The 12,909-nt window shown below is 44.8% G+C and overlaps 1 protein-coding gene across 3 annotated transcripts in view; it reads right to left on the minus strand.

The window, feature by feature from the left end:
* The window catches only part of LUC7L (LUC7 like), a 37,022-nt gene extending 31,893 nt beyond the window's left edge, over nt 1-5,129 (minus strand). The window contains exons 1-3 of one of the 3 annotated variants that reach the window (XM_030301497.1): nt 4,934-5,081; nt 3,998-4,068; nt 2,923-3,017 (exon numbers count right to left, since the gene is read on the minus strand). Coding sequence is in view for 2 of the 3 variants with exons in the window: in XM_030301495.1 (XP_030157355.1) it covers nt 2,923-3,017; nt 4,934-4,994 (156 nt within the window). In the remaining variant the exon portion in view is untranslated. Of the gene's footprint in view, nt 1-2,922; nt 3,018-3,997; nt 4,069-4,933 lie in introns of all 3 variants that reach the window. The other 2 variants (XM_030301495.1, XM_030301496.1) reach the window with 2 other exon arrangements.
* Between the last annotated feature and the right edge of the window lie 7,780 nt (nt 5,130-12,909).

A 12,909-nucleotide genomic window follows, 5' to 3' on the forward strand; every position in this document is an offset into this window, starting at 1 on the left:
TTAACAAAACTGTAACATCCATTCCACCTTGCCTCAGGCCTACTAATGACAGGAGATGGTTCTGAGCAACAACTTGGGCCTGGAGCAGCCCATGGAAGACTGAAGGTTATAACCACCTTCATTCAGCCACTCTAATTTTTTTTTTTACATGTTTTATTTTTGAGAGGGAGAGGATATGAGCGGAGAAGGGGCAAAGAGACAGAATCCCAAGCAGGCTTGGGAACTGTGAGATCAAGACCTGAACCAGAGTCAGATGCTTAACTGACTGAGCCACCCAGGCACCTCTAGCCACTATATTTTAAATAATCACATTCATTCCATTATAATTTGACACAAAACACAAACTCCTCAGAAGACCCATCATTCACCTCTACCCCTCACTTCCCACTCCGATACAGTCCACACCAGTGAGGCCCAACCTTTACAACCACTTTCATCCGATTTTCCAACCCTCATCCTAGTCGTCCCTCAGCAGCCCCTGACATTTGTTTATTTGCATTTTCACAGTACCATGGATTCTCCTGGGTTTTCTCCTCCTCCTTAGTCTGCTGCTTCTTAGACTCCCCTTGCAGAGCCGCCCTCGGCCAACTCCACCCAGGAGTGACCCTGCTCATTCCATGCCTTCTCATAACTCATCTGATTCGACAGTCTCTGCCTGCCTCTCCCTCTCACTCCCACCTCAGACATACCAGCAGCATTCCCACTGTCCTTCAGTTCCAACTTCCACCCAGAGCATTATAACCCCCAACTTTGCAGGTGTTCCTTCTCACCATTCAATGTCCTGAGAAGCCTTTCTTATCACTCTACCTAAAACCATCCATTATCCATTTAATGTCTGTCCTCTTCCTCCACTGGAATAAAGACTCTGTCTTACTGGTACCATTTCCCCAGTGCCTGGCACACAGCTGGTGTCCAATAAATACCTGGTGAGTTAATCTGTACCTACCACAATAAACACTTGTAAGAAACGCGCTCATTCTCACTATTTTTCTCACTGGCATTCAGGAACAATGCTACCCAGGGATCTGATCTCCCTGCTCAAAGTACTGAAATGCGTTACTCATGCACATCCATCCCCCTCTGCTCCTTCTGGCTTCTCCCACTAAGATCAGTCAACAACTCCAGGTTGTGATGCCCCCCCCCCCCCAACAGGATTTTCCTTCAGCTGAACTACTTTTAACTACTGGAAACCATTAATCTACACTGACGGTACCCAAAACAATTAGCAGAAAAAGGTATCTCTACCCAGGTCAAACAGGTAAAACCTCAGATAACAAAAGCACAGGGTTTGACATTCATTTCTTCTCTGTTCTCTGAAGAGTGAGCTTGAGAATTTAATACATGAGTGGTTTTCCACAGGCTGCTCCCCCCACAAGTGTAATAACAAAAGTAATCATGAAGAAAATGTTCCCTAGTGGATGCACATTTGACCCTTAAAATGAAAAAATAATATAAAATACAATGAGTACAGTTTTTATATTCCATAAAGTAGCTATGCAATCTAAAAACGGTGGTCGTCGGGGCGCCTGGGTGGCTCAGTCGGTTAAGCATCTGACTGGAGCCCAGGTCATGACCTCACAGTCTGTGAGTCCGAGCCCCGCGTCGGGCTCCGCACTGACAGCTCGGGAGCCTGGAGCCTGCTTCCGATTCTGTGTCTCCCTCTCCCCCCGCCCCTCCCATGCTCACACTCTGTCTCTGTCTCTCTCTCAAAAATAAACAAACATTAGGGGCGCCTGGGTGGCGCAGTCGGTTAAGCGTCCGACTTCAGCCAGGTCACGATCTCGCGGTCCGTGAGTTTGAGCCCCGCGTCGGGCTCTGGGCTGACGGCTCAGAGCCTGGAGCCTGCTTCCGATTCTGTGTCTCCCTCTCTCTCTCTGCCCCTCCCCCATTCATGCTCTGTCTCTCTCTGTCCCAAAAATAAATAAACGTTGAAAAAAAAAATTAAAAAAAAAATAAACAAACATTAAAAAAAATTGAAAAAAATAATAGTAATAAAATAAAATAAATAAAAAATAAAAATGGTGGTCATCTTTATCGGACTCCTTTTCTGTAAGTAGCTGAATCACGGCAGGTAATTCTCCACTCTTTAGTCTTTTTCGATCCTATCTGACTCTGAAGAAACATACATTCCGTAACACTAACATTTATTTGTTTGGGTTGTCTCAAGTGAACATAAAACTTTAGGGTTTATATTCACTGGAGCATGTGCTGATTTCTTGAGAGGGTAGCATAACACAAGCCTAAAACTCATATTCAAACAAAACGCTAAAACCTCAGTGTTAAACCCAACTGATTTTTTAAAAATCTAAAAATTTGGGGGGTACCTGGGTGGCTCAGGGGGTTAAGTATCCTGCTCTTGATTTCAGCTCAGGTCATGATCTCAGCGGTTTGTGAGTTCAAGACCCACATCAGGCTCTTCGCTGACATCACAGAGCCTGCTTGGGATTCTGTCTCTCTCCTTCTCTCTCTCTGCCCCTCCCCCACTTGCTATCTCTCAAAACACACACACACACACACACACACACACACCTAAAAACTTGGGGAAGAAATGTACCTTGTTGTACCAAAAATTTACCAGATGTCTAATGTGAAAACAAACCAACCCAGAATTTTCAAAGTATAGGCTGACCTGAAGCATACTTTCAGGTCTGGCCAAATGACACTAGTCACAGTACTTATGAATATCTCCATATAAATGATTCTATGAAAATCTGCTAACTTACAAAATGAACTTTATAGCAATAACATATGTCTCATAACATTAAATGTCACCAAACTAATGCCACGAGTCTATCATTTGAAGGACAATAGATGATTTCTGCCTGGTAAAGGAAAGGAGAATTCAAACTGTAAGCCCTTCACTGCCTGCACAGCCCTCATCTGAGTGTTTGATGATATTCTCCCAAACCCAAATACACCTACCGTCCCAGCCAGGATATCATGGGGGCAGCAGTCCAGAAGGTGACTCTTGCAGACACGGTCATCTGTAAACTTGACCCTCTGTCTGGTTTCGTCTCCTGAAATTCATTTGTGGTTTTAAATAAGACAATATTATCACGTTAAACACAAAAGCATATCTGGTACAACAATTCACCTGGATGATTGGCAGACTACCAAATACAATGAAAAGCTGATCTAGAGATAATTTACAACTGGAGCGGAATACAGATGTTTTTTGATGCTGAATGTATCATGAAGAATCACACTTAATGAGATCTGACTCCATCATTGTGCCAAAGAAGTCAAGGAATCTGAAGTAAGAGACTGAGCACCAAAAGGCCATTAACCCCGCACATACATGTGGGGAATGATACCAAAACCCATGCTACTCAGAGGGCCATGAATCACCACATATGACTTATAGCTGGTAGTTTCTCCACCAACAGAAGCTACATATTAGTCTTATCGTTTTGCTATGGACAAATGCATAGGCAGTATTTTGCCCAAAGTCACATGAAGGAGAAAGCTTTCAAACTCTACCACTGACTGATAAATAACCTAGACCTAGTCTTCCTATGCCCCGTCACCCCCACCCTTAAAAAAGAGAGTTGGCACCTGGGAGTCACTTTTAACAAGACAATACCGGAAAAAAAAAAAAAAAAAAAAAGGAACTAGGTTAGTCAATACACACTGTGAGTTCCAACACATACTGTACCCATCTGCATTCTTCAAGACCTCAGCTGCAGAATTTTATGCCCGCTGTTGAAAAGTTTTAAAGGAAAAGTTTTCTTGCCCAACCTGCAGTAAGGAAGTCAGGGGAATGATACATAAAAGTAAAGGCAAAGTGGAATGTGACAAATTTTAAAGCTAATCTGTGTATCCACAGAGCTGTGTAATACTAAAGGAGGAATATATTTTAGGATTTGCAAGCATCCAGGATTAATGTTGTGTCTTTTTATTGAAAATGTTTTCTTTCTAAACTACACTTTTAAAGTTATTTGTGAAAAAAAGCAAACACTTTTTTGTTATAACAGCTTAGAAATTGGTTGTGACTCACGGCTCGATGAACATGAGGCTTTTCTGCAACTCCCTTGCAGATTGATGTAGGCAGGCAAAGATACACTGAACCTTTATAAATAAAATAGAGGGGCCACAATTGTTCAGTTTGTATGAAATAAAAATATGGGAAGCAATTCAAAAGCAACTCAATATACAAAGAAAGCTAAAAGAGCACTTATTCACCTATGAAATAAAGTGCAAAGAATCTGCACAGCCCTGCGAATGTGTCCATGTGAACTTACAACTTCATTACTTCAGTAGAAAAGAAAACACAAACCACAGCAGGTATACACCTTTGCGAGGTGCAACCGCTTTCTCCTGAAGACAACCATCATGATCTTTCACTCCTCCCTACGACAATCATTGCAAGACCTACCTAACGACTGCCAAGCGCTGGCTAAACAGAGGCTCTCCTGTGTGACTAGGGGGAAAGGGGGCTGGAAAAGCACTCGGCAGGAACCCACGTTAGAAAAGCTCAATTCACAGCTCCCCTTGGTACAGAAGAGGAACGGCGGGGGTTTCAAGGCCCATCCGGCTCGCTCGGGTGTATGTAGCTTCTTCCCCGAGGAGCCTCGGAGGAGCTCCACCACCCGGCTGTCAGCGACCTGGAGTCCCACGCTGGCGCCAGCCCTCCGCCGACTCCCCGGTTCGCGGCGCTGGGCCGCGGGAGCGGGAAGGAGTCGCGCGGCGCCGGCCAGGGAGAAAGTCGCAACCGCAAATGGGGAGGGGACCCATCGCCAGCAAGGGAGGGCCCGGCCGCGGCCGCCTCCAAGGCGAACCGGCTCAGACAAAGGCCCGGCGCCGGCGGTCGGCGCGCGGGGGAGGGAAGGGTGCCCGGCGCAGGCGCAGACGGTCGCGGCCCCCGCCTCAGGCCGCCCGGCGGCCTCGCCTCACTCCTGCCCAGCCCCTCGCCAGGCCTGTCGCCCGGACTCACCGTCCCGGGCCGTGCCCATGAGCTGGTCCAGCAGGGCCCGCATCTGCGCCTGGGCGGACATGATGGCCGACGAGGGCGGCAGGGATGGCCGCGACGACTCCTCTCAGCGCACGGGCAGCGGTGGCGGCAGCGGCGACGAACGCTGGTCGCGTCGGCCTCGAGCCCACTTAGCTCCTTCCCGCCGCGGGGCACGCCGGGAGGAAGTGCGTCAGTGCCGGTGTTGAGCCTGCTGGGAAATGTAGTTTCTAAGGCGGGATAGGGAAGGAAACTCCGCCCCGTAAGAGACAGGTGGGAGGGGTCCAAACAAGTTGCCCAAAAGGGGAAGCCAAAAAAGTCCCCACCCTGATTTTATTCTAGGGCCCAAGACCTATATGTTCTACTGGGACTAAACTGCAATAAAATAATATGAATATGGACAATACAAAACGAAAAAATACATCTTACGTGTTTTCTTGCTGGCGATGAAACCCTTTTACTCCCAGACTCCAGTTTTTCTCTACCGTGAAATGGGGATTCTAATGGTGCCTGTCCTATGACTTGTGGGAGTTAAGTCAAGCCTGGTATTAATGTTAGATTCTGTGATTACAATTTTATGGCAGTCCATCTGTGAGGTCAGTCGGCCATCCACCAAGGCTATTCTATTCTAGCTCCAGCCGCACCAGAGATTGGCCATGAGTTACTATTCCTTGAGTAGAACAGCCAGTCACATGAAGGTAGGTTGATTACATTGGATCCTTTTTACTCTAGGCGGACAGTGATTCATCCCTATGGAACTGTCAACTTACACAGATACGTGTTTGTTTTTCCAGACAACAGTGCCTCTACACTGGCACACACATCCAAAAGCTTGCAGAATGCCTGATTCATCGACATGGGATCCTGCACAACACTGCCTCATATCAAGAAATATGTTTCATGGTAAAGCAGATCAGGTATTTATTTCTGTATAGCAAGCCACTTAAAAAACTTAGTGGTGTAAAAGAGATGATTTATTATTTCTCATCATTCTGTGGAATTCAGGCAGGGCTTAGCTGGGCCTAGGCTCTACTACTCTAGGTGGTGTTGGCCGAATTCACAAAACTGCTTGTATGGAACTGGGCTAAGGTCCAAAGCTTCATTGATTATGTCTGGTTCCTCTGTAATGCTCCACATGGCCTCTCTCTCTGTACAGAGATCACGTCACTCAAAAGTCTAGCACAAGCTGCTTTATAGTATGGCAGATGGGAAACAAAAAAGTGAACGTGTAAAAATTGAAAAAACACTGCCTGTATAAAATGATAATAATAATATTAGTTTGTGGGATTTAGCAAAAGAGTAATAGGGGCGCCTGGCTGGCTCAGTCAGTGGAGCATGCAACTCTTGAACTTGCAGTTATGAATTCGAGCCCCACATCAGTGTAGGGATTACTTAAAAATAAAACCTTGGGGTGCCTGCATGGCTCAGCCCAGTAAGTGTCCCAACACTTGATTTCAGCTTGGGTCGTGATCCAAGGGTCCTGGGATCGAGTCCCATGTCAGGCTCTGGGCTGAGCAGGAGCTTGCTTACGATTCTCTCTCGGGGCACCTGGGTGGCTCAGGTGGTTAGGCCTCCATCTCTTGATTTCAGCTCGTGTCATGACCTCACGGTTTGTGAGTTCAAGCCTCGTGCTGGTCTCTGTACTGGCAGCATGGAGCCTGCTTGAGATTCTCCCTCTTTCTCTGTCCCTCCCCCACTCACACTCTCGCTGTCTCTCCCAAAGTATATACACTTAAAAAAAAAAAGAGGGGCGCCTGGGTGGCGCAGTCGGTTAAGCGTCCGACTTCAGCCAGGTCACGATCTCGCAGTCCGGGAGTTCGAGCCCCGCGTCGGGCTCTGGGCTGATGGCTCAGAGCCTGGAGCCTGTTTCCGATTCTGTGTCTCCCTCTCTCTCTGCCCCTCCCCCGTTCATGCTCTGTCTCTCTGTCCCAAAAATAAATAAACGTTGAAAAAAAAAAAAATTAAAAAAAAAAAAAAGATTCTTTCTCTAAAAAAATAAAAATAACTAAATCTTTAAAAATAAATAAACTATTTATTTAAAAAATGTTTTAATGTTTATTTATTTTTGAGAGGGAGAGAAGAGAGAGCGCAAGCAGGGGAGGGGCAAAGAGAGAAGGAGACACAGAATCTGAAGCAGGCTCCGGGCTCTGAGTTGACAGCACAGAGCCTGATGGGGGGGCTTGAACCCAAGAACCAGGAGATTATGACCTGAGCCAAAGTCAGAAGCTTAACCAACTGAGCCACCCAGGTACCCCTCCAACTCTTGGCTTCGACTCGGGTCATGATCTCAGCGTTCGTGGGATCAAGGCCCCCAGTTCGGCTCTCTCTCTGCTTGGAATTCTCTCTCTCTGCCTCGCTCCCATGTATGCACACACTGTCTCTCTCTCTCTCTCTCTCTCCAAATAAATAAATAAACTTAAAAAAATTGTTTAAATTTAGATTTGGTTAAATTAAATATTCATTGTAAAATTTCAAGGATAATCACTTTAAAAATATAAGTGGATTATAAAAATTGCAGGCAGGTAGATGGGAAAAAATGGAACAAGAACATTAACAAACTTAATCAACCTGAAGCATGCAAGAGGTATTGAAAAGTGAGACAAATAAAAATTAAAAATGAGGGACGCCTGGGTGGCTCAGTCAGTTAAGCGCCCAATTTCAGCCCAGGTCATAATCTCACTGTTCCTGAGTGTGTGCCCGGCATTGGACTCTCTGCTGTCACCACAGAGCCTGCCTCACATCCTTTGTCTCCCTCTCTCTGCCCCTCCCCACCCCTGCAGGCACCATCTCTTGTCTCCCTTTCGAAAATAAGAAAGAAAAAAATTAAAAATGAAATGGCTAGGGGTGTCTGGCTGGCTCCGTTGGTAGAGTATGGGAGTCTTGATCTCAGGGTTGTAAATTCAATCCCTGTGTTGGATGTACAGATTACTTACGAATAAAATCTCAAAAAAATCTTCCTTAAAAAAGGTAGTAAGGGCACCTGCGTGGCTCAGTTGGTTGAGTGCCCAACCGTTGACTTCGGCTTCGGTCATGATCCCAGGGTTTGGAATCAATCAATACCCTGTTGGGCTCAGTGCTGAGCATGAAGCCTGCTTGAGATTCTCTCTCTCCCCCCTCCCTCTCTCCCCCTCAGCCCCTCTCTACCACTTGCTTTCTCTTTCTCTAAAATAATAATAATGATAATAATAACAATAACAAGGCTAAATGCAAATTGGCAGCCTGGATTAGATCCTTGAACAGAGAAGGGACAGTAGTGGGGTGCCTAGGCGGCTCAGTTGGCTAAGTGTTCAACTTCGGCTCAGGTCACGATCTCATGGTTTCCAAGTTCCAGCCTGGCATCGGGCTCTGTGCTGACAGCTTGGAGCCTGGAGCCTGCTTCAGATTCTGTGCCTCCCTCTCTATCTGCTCCCTCCCTGCTCATACCCTGCCTGTCTCTGTGAAAAATAAATAAACATGAAAAAAAAGGGGGGGACAGTAGTGGCAAAATTGGTGAAACTTACAGTCTGTGATTTAGTTAATCATGAAGTACTAATATTAATTTCTTAGTTTTGACAAATGTACCATAGTTATGGAAGCTGTTAATCTTAGCGGAAACTGACTGAAAGGTATATAGGAACTCTTTAATGTCTTTGCAAGTTTTCTGTCAAATTTTTCCAAAATATAAAGTTTATTTAAGAAGCAGTATGGTGGGGCACCTGAGTGGCTCACTTGGTTGTGTGTCCAGCTCTTGGTTTTGGCTCGCATCATGATCTCACGGTTTTGCAATTTCAAGCCCCATGTCGGGCTCTGTGCTGAGAGTCTGCTTGGGATTCTCCCTCTCTTTCTGCCCTTCCCCCTCTCGAGGTCTGTCTCTCACAAAATAAATAAATAAAGGTAAAAAAAGAAAAAGGCAATACAGTATAGGGTGTCTGGCTGGCTCAGTGAGTACAGCATGTGACTCTTGATCTCAGGGTCCTGAGTTCAAGCCCCTCAAGCCCCACATTGGGCTCGGATAAATGTAAATAAATAAATAAATAAATAAACAAACAAACAAACAAACAAAAATAGGTAAATAAAAATAAGAAGTAGAGGGGCACCTGGATAGTACAGTTAACTGTCTGACTGTTGATCTCAGCTCAAGCCTTGATCATAAGTTCAAGCCCTATGTTGGGCTCTGTGCTGGGCGTAGAGCCCACTTATAAAATAAAAAATGCACAAACCTCGAGATCGTGACCTGAGCAGAAGTTGGACTTTTAACCAAGTGAGCCACTCAGGCATCCCTAAGCTTTTTTTTTTTTTTAATGTTTATTTATTTATTTTGAAAGGGAAAGAGAGAGAGCACGCGCGCCCACACGTATGAGTGGGGGTAGGGCAGAGAGAGAAAGAGAGTCTCCAGAAGGCTCTGCAATATCAGATATCATGAGTCAGATGATTAACCAACTGAGCCACTCAGGCACCTCTAAAGGGAATGCTTTCAATTCCTGCCTATTTTTGCTCCTGTAGGATTTTTTGGTAGTTATTTTTTTAACAAGCTAGCAATGTTACCTCCTATTCTTTATTTTTATTTATTTATTTATTTTTGAGAAAGAGACAGAATGTGAGTCGGGAGGGATAGAGAGGGAGACACAGAATCCGAATCAGGCTCCAGGCTCTGAGCTGTCAGCACAGAGCCCCACACGGGGCTTGAACTTGTGAGCCAGGAGATCATGACCTGAGCCGAAGTCGGACGCTTGACTGACTGATCCACCCAGGTGCCTGTTTCCTTCTATTCATAATCTCCTAAAACTTTTTACATCAATGTGCATTGAATTTTATTGACTGATTTTTCAGCATATCTTGAGATGATTTTGTTTTTTTCCTTTAAGCTTTTAATGTAGTAAATGCCATGAACTTTCTAATGATAAATGGTCTTTATATTCCCGGAATAAAACAATTTGCTCATGGCTTGTTTCCTTTGTGCATATTGCTAGATTCCATTTGCTGATATTGTTTGGGATGTTTGCCTCTGTGTTTATAATTGGATTATAATGTCACTTTATTTTACTAATCTCTTCTAGTTTTGGTATCAAGGTTAAATTGACCTCAAATTTAATCTTTCCCTATTTTTTGGATGTTTGTATAACATCAGAATGATCTGTTTCTTTAAAAGTTGGTACAATTCGGGGCACCTGGGTGGCTCGGTCAGTTAAGCGTCCGACCTCGGCTCAGGTCATGATCTCATGGTTCGTGAGTTCGAGCCCCACGTCGGGCTCTGTGCTGACAGCTCAGAGCCTGGAGCCTGCTTCAGATTCTGTGTCTCCCTCTCTCTCTGCCCCTCCCCCATTCATGCTCTCTCTCTGTCTCAAAAATAAACAAACATTAAAAAAAAAAAATAATAATAATAATAAAATAAAAGTTGGTACAACTCACCAGTAAAACTATGTGGGCCTGATGTATTCTTTGAGGAAGAAATTTAAAGTAAGATTTATCGTGGTGCCTGGGTGGCTCAGTCGGTTGAGTGTCCGACTTTTGATTTCAGTTCAGGTCATGATCTCAGGGTCATGGGATTGAGCCTTCAGTCAAGGCTTGGCTCAGAGCCTGCTTAAGATTCTCTTTCTCTCCTTCTGCCCCTACTCCTGTGAGCATGCACATGCTTTCTCTCTCAAATAAAATAATCAATTAAAGTAAGATTTATGATGATCTTAAAACTGGTGCATAAAAAATTAGCTTGGAGCGCCTGGGTGGCTCAGTCAGTTAAGCGCTGTACTTTTGATTTTGGTCAGGTCATCATCTCACGGTTCATGTGATCAAGGCCCCGGGTCAGGCTCAGAGCTGGTACTTAAGAGTGTGCTTCGGATCCTCTCTCTCAAAATTAATAAACTTAAAAAAGTATTCCCTTTAAAACTAGAAACAACGATGCCCACAATTGCTTCTATTTCACAGTCAGCTTGGAAGAGCAAGAAAAAGAAATTAGAGACACAAGAATTGAGGAGGAAAAAACAAAATCGTCTTTTTTCAGACGATGGTTATGTTGATAGAGAACTCAAAAGAATCCACCAAAAGACGTTAAAAATGAATTTAACATGGTTGCTGGTTAAAAAACAATGTATGGAAGGGCGCCTGGGTGGCACAGTTGGTGAAGGTCCGACTTTGGCTCAGGCAATGACCTCACAATTCGTGAGTTCCAGCACTGTGTGGGGCTCTGCACGGACAGCTCAGAGCCTGGAACCTGCTTCAGGTTCTGCGTCTCCCTCTCCCTTTGCCCCTCCTCCACTTATGTGTTCTCTCTCTCTCTCTCACTCTCTCTCTCTCTCAAAAATAAACATTTAAACATTTAAATAAACATTATTTAAATAAACATTTAAGTAAATAAATACACAAACCAATGTATGGACCCAATGTAGGGTCTCCTGATCAGACGGGGCCACCACAAGTGGGGCATCCCAATAAAGTAGGGGCCGGTAGCACAGGCAGTGAAAGAATTCACCCAAGGGGCCCCTGCGTGACTCTGTAGGTTAAGGGTCTGACTCTCGATCTCAGCTCAGGTCATGATATCATGATCATGAGATGGAGCCCCGAGTCAGGCGCCACACTGGGCCTGGAGCCTGCTTGAGATTCTCTCTCTCCTTCTCCCTCTGCCCCTCGTACACGCCCTTTCTATGTCTCAAAAAAATAAAAAACTCACCCAAAGCAGAACAAAAGAGATAGAAGTTTATTGAATTTATTGAATACACCACAAGGGAGCAACAGGTGGGACAGCAGAGGAGAGACTGTCTTCTAGGGAGGTGGTGGAGGCCACAGGTGGAGTAAGAGTATGGGAATGTGTGGAATTTTCCCTTTTTGGGTAATCTTAGGAACTGTGCCTGGTTGTTATTGGTCACTTAGGGCCTAAGGCAATTTCAAGGTGGGTTGCATTATTAACAAGACTGTTTGCATGGTCTGTTTGCAATCAACTTGGTGGTGGTCACAGTGGGCCCTTTCACCTTGATCAAGTTTCCACTGCTCAAGCCTGTTGACTAAAAGCATCCTCTACAGAAAGGTATACACTATTTCCATGTGGCAACTACAATGAAAAACATTATTTTTTTAAAGACACCATTTTCTTCTTTTCTTTTTTAAGATTTTAAGTAATCGCTACACCCAACATGAGGCTTGAACTCAAAACCCTGAAATCCAGAGTCCCATGCTCTACTTGTGACTGAGTCAGCCAAGTGCCCCTAAAGACACCATTTTCAATAGTACTGAGAACCACAAAATGCCTACGAGTAAATCTAACAAAAGATTCAAAAGACTTGTATGCTGGAAATAAAATATCTTACTGGAAGGCGTCACAGAGAGCTTAAATTAAGTGGATGGTCAGTCTGTGCTCTTGCTTAAAAATACAATATCTAGGGGCGCCTGGGTGGCGCAGTCGGTTAAGCGTCCGACTTCAGCCAGGTCACGATCTCGCGGTCCGTGAGTTCGAGCCCCGCGTCGGGCTCTGGGCTGACGGCTCGGAGCCTGGAGCCTGCTTCCGATTCTGCGTCTCCCTCTCTCTCTGCCCCTCCCCCGTTCATGCTCTGTCTCTCTCTGTCCCAAAAATAAATAAACGTTGAAAAAAAAAAAAAATTTATAATAAAAAAAAAAAAAAAAAAAAATACAATATCTAGGGGTGCTCGGGGTGGCTCGGTCGGTTGAGGATCCGACTTCGGCTCAGGTCATGATCTTGAGGTTCGTGAGTTTGAGCCCTACACTGGGCTCTGTGCTGACAGCATGGAGCCTGCTTTGGATCCTCTGTTCCCCTTTCTCTGTGCTTCCTCTGCTCGCACTCTCTGTCTCAAAAATAAATAAACATTAAAAAAAAAACAAACCCTGTGGAGTTATTTTGTTAAACTTGCCTGATTGTAAAATTTTCCTCAAGAATGGCTAAAGCTCATTAACGTAAGAAAAAGGTGGAGGTATCTGTCCAACTAAATATCACGAGTTATTGTAAGGACACTGTAATTGAAATTGTATAACTGAGA

Source organism: Lynx canadensis, chromosome E3 (genome assembly GCF_007474595.2).
Source record: "Lynx canadensis isolate LIC74 chromosome E3, mLynCan4.pri.v2, whole genome shotgun sequence".
Lineage (NCBI taxonomy): Eukaryota > Metazoa > Chordata > Mammalia > Carnivora > Felidae > Lynx > Lynx canadensis.